Genomic DNA, 11,907 nt, shown 5'->3' with positions numbered 1-11,907 from the left:
GCTACTAGTACAAACCCTCGGCCCTGAGGGTGGACTACTCCCTCCTCATTGTGGTGGCCGCCGGGATGATGAAGATGGCCACGGTGATGATTCCCCCCTCCGGCAGGGTGCCAGAACGGGGTCTAGATTGGTTTTTCGTGGCTATAGATCCTTGCGGTGACGGAACTTCTGATCTAGGGTTACCCCGGGGGGTTTTGGAATATTGGAGAATTTATAGGGCGAAGAGGCGGTGTGGGAGGCCACCGAGGTGGGCACAACCCACTTGGGCACGCCTGGGCCCCCAGGCGCGCCCTGATGGGTTGTGCTCTCCTCGGAGCTCCCCTCTGGTAATTTTTTGGCCCACTGGGTGTCTTCTGGTCCAGAAAAAATCTCCAAAAAGTTTTGCTGCGTTTGGACTCCGTTTGGTATTTGATTTTCTGTGATGTAAAAAACAAGCAAAAAAACAACAATTGGCACTGTGCACTATGTCAATAGGTTTAGTCCCAAAACAATGATATGAAGTTGCTATAAAATGATTGTAAAACATTAATATAGCAGCATGAATACTTCATAAATTATAGATACATTGGAGATGTATTAGCATCCCCAAGCTTAATTCCTACTCGTCCTCGAGTAGGTAAATGATAAAAGAAATAATTTATGAAGTGCGAATGCTAGCAAAGTGCATATGTTTGATCAATGAGAATTTCAATCACTTTCCCTAGCATCATAACAGCAATTCTTTCTCATAAAACTTTTCATGTTAAAGTAGCAATTCACATGTTAAGGTTCAAACAATGAATTCTCTTGAAACTCAACTACCTATGTTCTCAGTCACCAAGCAATTGCAATTCAACTTATTCAACAGAGTCTAAGTAAGAGCTCCACATACTCAACCATCATATAGTCTTCTATGATTGCTAACACTCACGCATACACATGAGCAAAACATTTCAACTGGACACATAGACATATAGGGGCTTATAATTTTGCCTCCCAATGTATTCACCTCAAGGGTGATCTCAACAATAATAACTCATGCTACCCATATCCAACTAGATATATGTGCCTAGATCTTTCCTCACCACATGATGCTTGCCAAAAGAGAAAAATAAAAAGGAATAGAGAGAAAAACTTTGACTCTTGCATGAAAGTAAATACATAAAAGTAAAATATAGGCCCTTTCACGGAGGGAAGCAGAGGTTGCCATGCGCTTATTTGTTTGTATGCTCAACCCCTTAGTGCAAAATAACGTCACGTTATATTGTCCCTTATGATAGCAACATTTATTATGCAGTTTGTCACTTTTATTCTTTGCCATCACAAGTTCGTACAATGCTCAATTTTCTCTTACACTAAATGATCTAACACTTTTAGAAGCAATTTTTATTGCCTTATTGCACTGATGACAACTTACTTGAAGGATCTTGCTCAATCCTTAGGTAGGTATGGTGGACTCTTGAAAATAAGATTTGGGTTTAAGGGTTTTTTGGATGCACAAGTAGTATCTCTACTTGGTGCGCAATTTTTGGCTAGCAAAGATGGGGGGCAAGAACCACATGTTGAAGGATCTATGACAATATAACTTCTATGTGAATATGAACAAACATAAATCATTATGTTGTCTTCCTTGTCCAATGTCAACAATTTTGGCATATAATATTTTGATGGGGGCTCACAATCACAAAAGATTTCCAAGATAGTGTATTCGCATGTGAAAGTTCTCTTCCTTCTACTAATCATTCATGAATTGCTTGTATGAACAATATTGTGATTGTCAAGCTTCAAAAGATTTCACTTTCTAAACCCAATGTGTAGCTACCACTAGGCATGATATAATTTCAACTTCATGATATTCAATTCATTCAACAATTTACTCATAGGATATAAGTGAAGCACAAGAGTAAATGACAAGCAACTCCAAAAACATATAAGTGAAGATCAAGCGAGTAGTGAAGCTTCGACACCGACAATACCCTATCGCTCATGAAGTGCAGCAAAGAAGACACGCTTGAGGCCATGATGTTGATGTCCATGGGCGTGTCACTACTAATCAAGTAGTGCAGCAAGGAGGACATGATCGGGGACATGGTTTTGCTGCTCTTCATGGGCGTGCCGCTACTGCTCTTAAAGTGCAGCAAGGAGGACATGCTAGAAGGCATGCTACTGCTACCCCTAGGTGTGTCAGTTCTTCTCTAGAATTGTAGTAAGGATGTCATGCTCGAGGGCAAAATTGTGGCACCGATCGGCAAAATGATGGCCGGTCGCAAAGCATGGTCATGGTTGAGGGACCAACTCCGGTGATTCATAGACCATGTTCACATGAGAAGCTCATTCCTATGAAATATGTGCTACAAATTGCATGTGAGGAAGAGAGTCCACAATCAAAATCCCACAACTTGAGTGTGATAAGAAAAGCAAGCTAAGTGACTCCACCAAATGTGAGGAAGAGTGTCCACTTTCAAAAATCTCACAATGTGAGAGTGGAAAGGAAAGTGAGTTGAGTGACTCCACCAAATGTGAGGGTGAGATATTCCACCACAAGATTAGAGACATGAGTGAACCACAACATAATATCACATCATCCAAGAGAGAGGATTAGTGAGTTGTTTGAGTCCACCAAACGCGAGCTTAAGGTGTTTGCCACAATATCAAAGAGATTGGTGATTCATAAAATAAAAGGGGAGAGGAATATTGTGTTACTAACGATTCACAAAACTCTCTTGCTTTGCAATATGTGCAGGTGCAAAAATCATACATAGATGCCCTTCTACAACAATGGGAGGATGAAATCCAAGAACAAATATGGTGCACGTGTGGTAACACTACACAATATGCATATGTGCAAATTAATTTTCAAAATACTCGACGAGGTAAAAGAGAAAAGATCATCCATTTTGATGCACAGTGAGGTATGCACTTATGAGTATTTAAGCAATGGCATGATAAGATTAGAGAAAAATTGTTGGGCACATCATCCATCCAGGAATATATTCTTTTCAATCTTGAAGAGACTATATAAGATCCAATAAAATTGAATGTTGCACATGATTATTCACCTTTCCCTTTGTCATGTTATTTTGTTTAGTCCTAGCGCTATTATCTTGTAGATCAAAGGAAGTTGAGGACGAATTTTCTCCAAGAGAGAGATGATGATATGAACATGATCATGGTTGCTTACAAGTTTATACTGCATGGAAATACTAGTTGAAAGGAGTTGTTGAGTCGAACAAAACATCATGTGACATTCATAAACATTTGGAGAAGTTTGCAAAGGTGAAAGCTAAACCTATGCATTCCATGAAGTATTTGTGTTGCCATAGGGGTATATCACTAGAAACTACATCAAATTTACTTTTCGACGCAAGAAAGCTCACATTATTTGGAGTTTGAGTCAAGCGTTCTAGCCATTCTCGTGGAAGGTGTCCAGACTGTCAAGGCTTCGCGAATTTTCGAGGAGTTCTCCAACAACTTCCAAAGTTGACGGCTTATTCCCCCAAGGAAACCATGCAAAGCTGGTAATTTTTTAAACATTTTCACACCTAGCTAAGGGGGTTGTCCTTGCTATAAAACCCCATATCCTTCATCCTTTAAGAAATCTTTTGTCAAACCATTTAGCTACAAGCTTATGCGGCAAGACTGCTATAGATCCGAGAGATCCTTACTACCTTTGCTCTTGTGAGTTCATCCGGATTCACCAGAAGGAGCCTCTAGTTCCCCCTAATTCGTGCTCTACGGTTTCAGATGTTTTATGTGGGTTAGTTCGGGTTTGTGATTCTACGATTCTTCAGACAACAAGTTGGAGTTCTTATAGCTCCAGTTAGTCATCATCAACGTACGGGTTGCATCCAACCTTGGCAGGTATAAAGCTAGTTATCCCAGGTGCTTGCAGCTAGTTATCCCTTCTGATTCAATCATACCACGTGAAGATCAGGCCACCCTCGGACGTAAACTCGTTCAACAGTTTGCACCTATCATGATGCGGTGACACGCAGTGCGTCGTGATTCTTGTGCAGTATCCGATGGCACAAAGATTGTTCGCGTGAAAACAGTGGGTAAGGAGCGTCAGGTGTGTGTGTGTCATTATCAATATAATATGAATATATATCATAATGAGCAAGTTTGATGTTGTAGATGTTGATATATTTCAATATAAAAATTGATCAAATTTAGTGAAGCTTGACTTGGAATAAACTCAAAATTTTAATTATTTTGGAACGGATGGGTATCTTGCATTTTATTCAAGCGTGAGACTAAAACCTCAAAACATGAGCCAGTGGCACAGAACATACATGCCGGTGCCGCGGTGCGGTATAACGCAGAACCGGAGACTCGACAGTTCTCGATTTTGGTGAACGTGGGCGGCAGTCCGGCGTAATTGTCAGGCGGTCATCACTACTCTGCTTTCTTTCCAAGCCCAAGATCCGGCGGCATGAGCTCCGTCACCTTCCTCGCGGCCGGCCTGACCTTGAGCCCCTCCCACCACGCGTTCACGTGGGGGAGCTCCGCCACCAGCGGCGCGTACTCCGTCTCCATGAAGTAGCGCGTGAAGGGGAAGTGGCTGAGGTCGGCGAGGCTGATGTCTTCCCCGGCGAGGTACCTCGACGCCGACAGCCGTGCCTCGTACACCTCCAGCACCTTCTTGAGCTTGGCCACGTTCTCGTCCACCACCGCCTGGTCCCGCGCGCCGCCCAGGAGCGGCAAGATGATGCACTGCACCACGATGGCGCTGACCGCGGGGTTGTACTGGTGGGCCTCCACCTCCAGCCACACGTCCACCATCGCCTCCGCCTCCGGCGAGCCGCAGCCCAGCAGCTCCGGCTTGTGCTTCCGGAGCACGTGCCTCGCGATCGCGCGCGACTCTGCGTGTGGAATTTGAGATTGTTAATAACTCGTTCGTACGTATACAAGTTTTCCATGCAGAAGAGAAGAGAGGTTGATGGAAGTAGGTGTACCGAAGAGGGTGAGGTCGCCGTCCTCGAGGACGGGGACCTGGCCGAAGGGGTTCCTGGCGAGGAAGTCCGGCTGGCGGTGGTCGCCGGCCGCGCGGCTCATGGGGACGAGCTCGTAGTCGACGCCGGCCTCCTCCAGGCACAGCAGCGGGCGCGCCACGAACGGCGACACCGCCCACCCGTACACCTTCACCGCCGGCGCCATCCAACCTTGCTTGGTTTGCTCTGTTCTACTGGCTTTCGCTTCTTGGAGATGGACGCGTGTGTGCGCTCTGCTTGCTTGATTGCGCTGATACACATAGCGGAGTTGGTTAAATAGGCAGACCGACGCGTCACTGCTTGCGTCCTGAGCTGACCGACGATGCAGTCCAGATCCACATCGTCGTACTATGATGTTTTTGTAAGCCCGGTGGGTGAGATGTGCATGGGCAGTTCGTCGCCGAGCAACTTTTTCATCATTTTTCCAGTAAACATTTGGAACATGTTTTCTTAATGACTTTAAGAAAGAAACTGGGGCACGACCCTTGGGCTATTGTGGGCGAAGGTGACACCGATTTAACATCCTCCATGAAACTAAGGCATCTTCAAAACAGTTCGAAAGTTTGCGGCATAAGATACAAACAGGGTATCAAAATTAAATTTACAAAAGAGAAGATGCTAATGACCAATAATACTTCAATATTCTAATCTTAAAACAAGCCTGATACTTTTTTTAAGAATCATAACAAGCCGAGACACGAGACATATCAAATGATATCAGCATGCGTATATATATCAATCTAACCGGACGGCCAACACTTCTCCAAAATCGCTAACGAAAGTGTAGAATTGACGTTCTTATATTTCAAGGCAGAAATCTGCAGCCCTTCAAAGATCGGCCCTCCCAGGGTATCTTGGGAATGGAATGACATCTCTGATGTTCTCCAGGCCCGTGGCGAAAAGGATCATCCGCTCGAACCCCAGGCCGAACCCGCTGTGCTTCACTGAGCCAAAGCGTCGGAGGTCCAGGTACCACTCGTACGGCTCCAGAGGAAGATCGGCGTCCAGTATCCTATGGAACAAGATGTTACGCAGTAAGCTCACATGTCATAAAGAAACAATCCATAAGTTTGTATTCTTTATGTAGAGCTCTTACAATTACAAAATCTGTCAAGAACATGAGAATGCAAGTTTTTTACAGTACAAAATGTATTCATTGACATCGATTTGTACCCAGAAAAAAAAGGCTAACCGGAAGATTACCAAAATAAAAGGATGCCCATATCATAAAATAATGTAAAATAGTCTCAGATTGCTAGTGTTTTATTAGAGAACCAAAACCATAGTGCATGTTGGGATGATGCAACTACTATCATCATCATGTTGAGTGCGTCAATCCACAACAGTGTTCAACAGTATCAGACACTAGGTGTTAAACAAAACTAAGATAATACTCCCTTCGTCCCAAAATTCTTGTCTTAGATTTGTTTACATACGGATGTATCTATTCATATTTTAGTGTTACATACATCCGTATCTAGATAAATCTAAGACAAGAATTTTGGGACGGAGGGAGTATATGCCATAAGCAAAAACAAACAACTCAGGTAGAAAGTACACAACTCTCTAACAACAGGGTGATCACTACAAAAAAAAATCTACTTGTATAAGAAAAAAAGCAGATCTTCACTCGACTTTGAATCATTCAAGTAGCAACAAGAATAAAATAACATGTAAAAGTCACTGAGACACAAAATAGTCTGCAGTCAAATTTAGGTGATGCTACCTTTGCTTAAGAATATCAAGACGCTCCTCCCTTTGGCTTCCACCGATTAATTCACCAACCTAGGAAAATGGTACTCAAAAAGTAAGTGATCGCAACTATAGATTTAAGGCATGAATCAGTACTGAACCTACCGGGCACAATTCCCACTGTCATGCTTAACAAAGAATATAAAAGCAGATACAGAAATTGAACTGTGGAATAATCATCATTGCAAGACTATTGCTTTTGCAAAAGTATAAAAATCATTTGATATCATAATTTAACAGATTATGTACCTTGGGAACAAGAACATCCATTGCAGCTACTGTCTTCTGGTCATCATTGAGCCTCATGTAAAATGCCTTTATTCCTTTTGGGTAGTTATACACAATAACTGGCTTCTTAAATATCACCTCAGTCAAATACCTTCATGCCAAAAGAAAGAATTACAAATCTAAACAAGGGTAAATAACTGATACCAAAATAGCAGTAGAAATTCCAATCTCCATACCTCTCATGCTCAGACGCTAAATCAATTCCCCATTCAACCTTGTTCTCAAACTTCTTATCTACACCTTCTAAGATCTCCACAGCCTTTGTATATGAAATGTGTTCAAACGGAGTAGAGGAAACAAGCTCCAGACGCTCAATTGCAGTCTTGTCCACATGTTTAACCATGAATTCCATGTCTTCTCGGCAATGCTTGAGTAACCATTTGCACAGGTACTGTACATACCTTTCAGCACAGTTCATATCATCCTGTAGCACGGTTCATTAAGGCCAAAATTAATACCGTTCACCAAAATAATTTCACGTAATAATCTAGATAGATAAGTCAGGCCAGAAATAATCTGAATGTAGTTAAGATGGGCTCACCTGCAAGTTTGCAAATGCAATTTCTGGTTCAACCATCCAAAACTCTGCCAAATGTCTTGATGTATGTGAGTTCTCTGCCCGGAATGTCGGTCCAAAGGTATACACATTACTGAGAGCACAAGCATAAGTTTCAACCTGAAGTTGGCCTGAAACAGTCAGAAAAGCTTGACGCTTGAAGAAGTCATTCTCAAATGCAATTTTCCCATCATCCTTGAGTGGAAGTCCAGGTTTCAACTTAGACCGCTCTTCCACCCTTAACACATTCTCTTTAGCTTTTGTAAGCACGGAAACAGCAGCAGTTATCTCTTGCTTGCTAGCTTTTGCTGCTTTCAGTTGTGCAACTGCATCTCCTTTCTCTTTAACAACAAGCTTAGCAGCCTCAACGTCAGCTTCTGATGGTGCAGGGTTCTCCTTAAGCTCCTTCTCCACCTTTTCAGCCTGGCTGAATAAGGCAGTGACTTGGAACATCTCACCTGCACCCTCACAGTCGCTGGTGGTTATTATGGGGGTGTGAATATACAAAAATCCATTTTCATCGAAAAAACTGTGTGTCGCATAGGCAAGCTGGTGCCTTATCCGAGCAACTGCGCCTATCTGCAGAAGATTAGAGAGCAAGTGTTAAGCTAATTCTTACGAACCAAAGCAGAGGGGAATCAGCGTGAAATAATGAATTGCAAGAAGGTAACATATTTCTTTCCCATTACTGCGGAATCTAGCCTTGGTATACTGTACACCAATATCCAAACAAGCAAATTCATCAAAATGCTAACCAGCATTTCATCAACTATATTTCACGATGTAAGAGCAAAACCAAGTATAGAACCCCCACGCTGAAATAGTCCGATTGCATATGTGGTGGATACTTCAGAAATAGTAAATCAAGCCATAACTGCCTCTATCTATAGTAACATGTCACAGCCAAGAAAATCCAGCATCCATCCATTAGCGGCCTGAATTAACTAATGCTTCCCATTAGCACAGTAAAAAAATTTAAAAACATAACAGAAAACTGCATCATGAACCTACAGCCTTTAAGTTCATAATACATCAAGCAACCAAGCCTATGACACCCTAGTATGCTGCAAACTCCATAGCTTTAACTATAACTAAAATTCTCACTGGGGAATTGCAAAATGAAAGCATAGAGGTAAGACTGAAACTACTCATTTTGATTAGGTGGCACAAATGAAGCAAGATAAACAGCATAACAAATATAAAAGAAGATACAAAAAGACAGCCTATCATTTGGTAATTCCAGGGGTAAGCCTCACAGGAATAAATGGATACTGGCATTACTATCAGGAAACTGCGGATTCTAAGAATCAACTTCATCGAGCTATAACAAAGGCCAAAACACTTAATTTCTGTATTTGGACTGTCTCAATAATCAGCAAAGGTGAGTAGAAATGAGCAAACACTACATCAGCGGATACAGCTGTACACGGAAAGTTCTGGTTTCATATGAATCACTCAAGATTCTCACGACAACGTCCAAAATCCAATTCAATGCATAATAAGAATAAGAACAAAAACTATGAATTATACCGTGTTGGTGCGTGCACGCAGGTGGACGAAGTCCCTGAGCGTCTCGAGCGTGATCTTGGTCTTGGGCAGCGGGTAGGCGGCGGCGTCCACCTCCCCGAGCTCGATGACCCGCTCCACCTTCAACTCGATGCGCTGCTTGGCTTCCGCGGGGGGCTTCTTGAGCACGCCCTCGACGAGCACGGAGGTGCCCGTGTGGGTGAGCTGCGCGAGCGGGTGCACGTCCTTTTCGACCATGACCTGGAGGTTCCCCTGGCAGGACCCATCGTTGACCTCGAGGAAGGCGAACTCGCCCTTGCCCTGCTGGCGGCCGGTCTTGACCCAGCCTCCGACGACCACGCGCTCCCCGGCCATGGCGTCGCCGGCGTCCAGGATGGCGCGGATGCGGGTGCGGGAGGTCGGCGGCTCGAGGTCCGAGGAGGGCGGGGAGGAGATGGAGGCGGCGGCCAGCTGCGCCGTCGGCGGGGCCGATGCCGCGTCGTCGGCCATGGCGGCGGGTTCGGGCGGGCGGGCTCCGGGGGCTGTGGCGGCTGCGAGGGGATTAGGGTTTTTGGGTGGTGCGCGCGTCTGGACTGCTACTTGGTGGGCTGGTGGCCCGGTCGATAGGCTGCGATGAGGGAAGAGGAGGACGAGGGGCTCCACAGCCGTCGGATCAGCATCGAGAAATAAGAATCGAGAAATAAGAATCAGGAGGATCCTCCCGGCTCCTCAGCGATTTGGGCTTCCTGGCCGTTGGATTGGGTGGCTTGATTGGATCTGGGGCGTCGGATCGACCCCTGGAATGACCTCGTCCGTCGGATAAAAAAAATTACTGCTGGAATGAATAGTTACTCCCGTTTCGTGCCACCGCGGGTAATTTCCTTGCCCCGTCGGGGGCATTTTCGTCATTTCACATGGCTGGAAAAAATATCCAAATCGACAGGGTGACCACGGGGTCGTCGCTCCTCCCCCACTTGAGGCGCGCCCTCTCCTCTTCCTCGTGCCCCGCGCCTCTCCCTCCCTCCAAACCCTAGGGCCGCTCGCGCCTCCCTGCCCGCCGTCGGCCGCCGCCGCACCGCGCGCCCGTGCGCAGGGTTGAGAAGGAGAACCACCGCCCGTCCCCGGGGCGCGAGAAGGATGACCCCTCGCCTCTCTCCCTCCTTCCAAACTTTAGAGCCGCCCGCCCCTCCCTGCCCTGTCGCTGTCCCCGCAGCCGGCCACCGCACCGCAAGCCCATGCGTAGGAGGGTGAGAAGGAGAACCACCGCCCGTCCCTAGAGCGCGAGGAGGACGACCCCGACGTCGAGATCACGCGCATCGAGCCCGAGATCCTGCGCCTCTCCTCCCGCTTCCTCCACCTCCGCGTCTTCCCATGAGCGCGAGGAGGCCCAGGGCGACATGGCGCCGGTGCTCCCCAGCGCAGCCACTTCGCCGATGGCCAGGTGATCCGTTCCCCTGCCTAGAGGTGCTGGTGGTCTCATTCAGTTCTGGCTTTTCGTTTTTCATTGATTGTGCGTCGGATTTTTTTGCAGGATTGTTGTTGTCTTCCGTTCCTCGAATTCTCGTACATGCCAGCATCCAGTTTGTGCTCGTGGTGGCCTTCTTGCCATAGCTACGTCCATGAATCTGCAAGTTTAGCCCTCCTTTCTTTAACCTTCCTTTCTTTAACCCTCTATTCTTTCTGTCCATTCGATTCATGAACAATATCCGTGTGCATGATTTTTTCCATGGCAGGTGTAGGTTTTTTATTAAAGCCTAGGTGATTTCATGTGTCTTGGTTGGTGGTCTATCTTCTTTTTGTTTCTCCTATTTATCCTGAGAGACCAGGCTGCTGTTCTCTTTGGAGGAGAGGCTTTTGTTGCCTTGCTTAATTTTGTTTGGTAGTTCCCTTTGTGTTCGGTAGTGAGACATGTGTTGGTCTACACGGGTATTTCTTTTGTCTGTCAAATGCTACCAAACAAACCAGTGCCATGGTGGCTAGGATGGGTCCTCTTAGATGTCCATTCGGATTACAAATTGTGGAGGGACCGGTCAACATTTTTAGTATTTTACTACATGGCTGCTAAGTATACATAGATTTAGGAAAACTACCTGCGGTAATTCCTGCTCCGGCATGCGTTTCTCTTAATTCTTGAATTATGAATTCAGACCAAGATTTATGAATTCTAATTATTAGTTTAGCTGTTCAATGGGGAGAATGAGAGTTCTACCATTGAACTGAATGACTCCTTTGATGAGACCAGCATGCGTTTTGTGCGGCGCATCCAGGAGTCTGAGGTGAAGGAGGCTTTAAAAAGGATGAAAGGAGGTAAGGCGATGGGCCCTGATTGTATCCCCATTGAGGTGTGGAAAGGTCTCGGGGACATAGCGATAGTATGGCTAACCAAGCTTTTCAACCTCATTTTTCGGGCAAACAAGATGCCAGAAGAATAGAGACGAAGTATATTAGTATCAATCTTCAAGAACAAGGGGGATGTTCAGAGTTGTACTAATTACCATGGAATTAAGCTGATGAGCCATACAATGAAGCTATGGGAGAGAGTCATTGAGCACCGCTTAAGAAGAATGACAAGCGTGACCAAAAATCAGTTTGGTTTCATGCCTGGGAGGTCGACCATGGAAGCCATTTTCTTGGTACGACAACTTATGGAGAGATATAGGGAGCATAAGAAGGACTTGCATATGGTGTTCATTGACTTGGAGAAGGCCTATGATAAGATACCGCGGAATGTCATGTGGTGGGCCTTGGAGAAACACAAAGTCCCAGCAAAGTACATTACCCTCATCAAGGACATGTACAATAATGTTGTGACAAGTGTTCGAACAAGTGATGTCG

General features: G+C 45.3%; 2 protein-coding genes across 2 annotated transcripts; both read right to left on the bottom strand.

The window, feature by feature from the left end:
- Positions 1 to 4,189: 4,189 nt before the first annotated feature.
- On the bottom strand, positions 4,190 to 5,461 carry LOC123112175 (glutathione S-transferase 4). The gene is made up of 2 exons (XM_044533110.1): positions 4,935 to 5,461; positions 4,190 to 4,841 (listed from the first exon to the last, which is right to left on the bottom strand). Exons 1-2 carry the CDS (start codon positions 5,134 to 5,136, stop codon positions 4,375 to 4,377), a joined length of 669 nt encoding a protein of 222 aa, XP_044389045.1. The 5' UTR covers positions 5,137 to 5,461; the 3' UTR covers positions 4,190 to 4,374.
- A 125-nt stretch (positions 5,462 to 5,586) lies between these two features.
- Positions 5,587 to 9,736, bottom strand: LOC123112165 (asparagine--tRNA ligase, cytoplasmic 1). The gene is made up of 6 exons (XM_044533100.1): positions 9,097 to 9,736; positions 7,552 to 8,145; positions 7,187 to 7,434; positions 6,972 to 7,101; positions 6,697 to 6,755; positions 5,587 to 5,982 (listed from the first exon to the last, which is right to left on the bottom strand). Exons 1-6 carry the CDS (start codon positions 9,580 to 9,582, stop codon positions 5,799 to 5,801), a joined length of 1,701 nt encoding a protein of 566 aa, XP_044389035.1. The 5' UTR covers positions 9,583 to 9,736; the 3' UTR covers positions 5,587 to 5,798.
- Between the last annotated feature and the right edge of the window lie 2,171 nt (positions 9,737 to 11,907).

The sequence above is a fragment of the Triticum aestivum genome, chromosome 1B (genome assembly GCF_018294505.1).
Source record: "Triticum aestivum cultivar Chinese Spring chromosome 1B, IWGSC CS RefSeq v2.1, whole genome shotgun sequence".
In the NCBI taxonomy this organism is placed as follows: Eukaryota; Viridiplantae; Streptophyta; class Magnoliopsida; order Poales; family Poaceae; genus Triticum; species Triticum aestivum.
Note: the sequence above shows the minus strand (reverse complement) of the source record. Positions and strands in the feature narration are given on the sequence as shown.

Excerpts from the sequence above, each read along its gene's own strand:
- LOC123112175 (XM_044533110.1), bottom strand. The coding sequence starts at position 5,136 with ATGGCGCCGGCGGTGAAGGTGTACGGGTGGGCGGTGTCGCCGTTCGTG. Across the intron at positions 4,842-4,934 it reads CGGCGACCTCACCCTCTTCG|AGTCGCGCGCGATCGCGAGG; the intron begins GTACACCTACTT and ends TTCCACACGCAG.
- LOC123112165 (XM_044533100.1), bottom strand. The coding sequence starts at position 9,582 with ATGGCCGACGACGCGGCATCGGCCCCGCCGACGGCGCAGCTGGCCGCC. Across the intron at positions 8,146-9,096 it reads TGCGTGCACGCACCAACACG|ATAGGCGCAGTTGCTCGGAT; the intron begins GTATAATTCATA and ends AATCTTCTGCAG. Across the intron at positions 5,983-6,696 it reads CTTGATATTCTTAAGCAAAG|GATACTGGACGCCGATCTTC; the intron begins GTAGCATCACCT and ends CTTGTTCCATAG.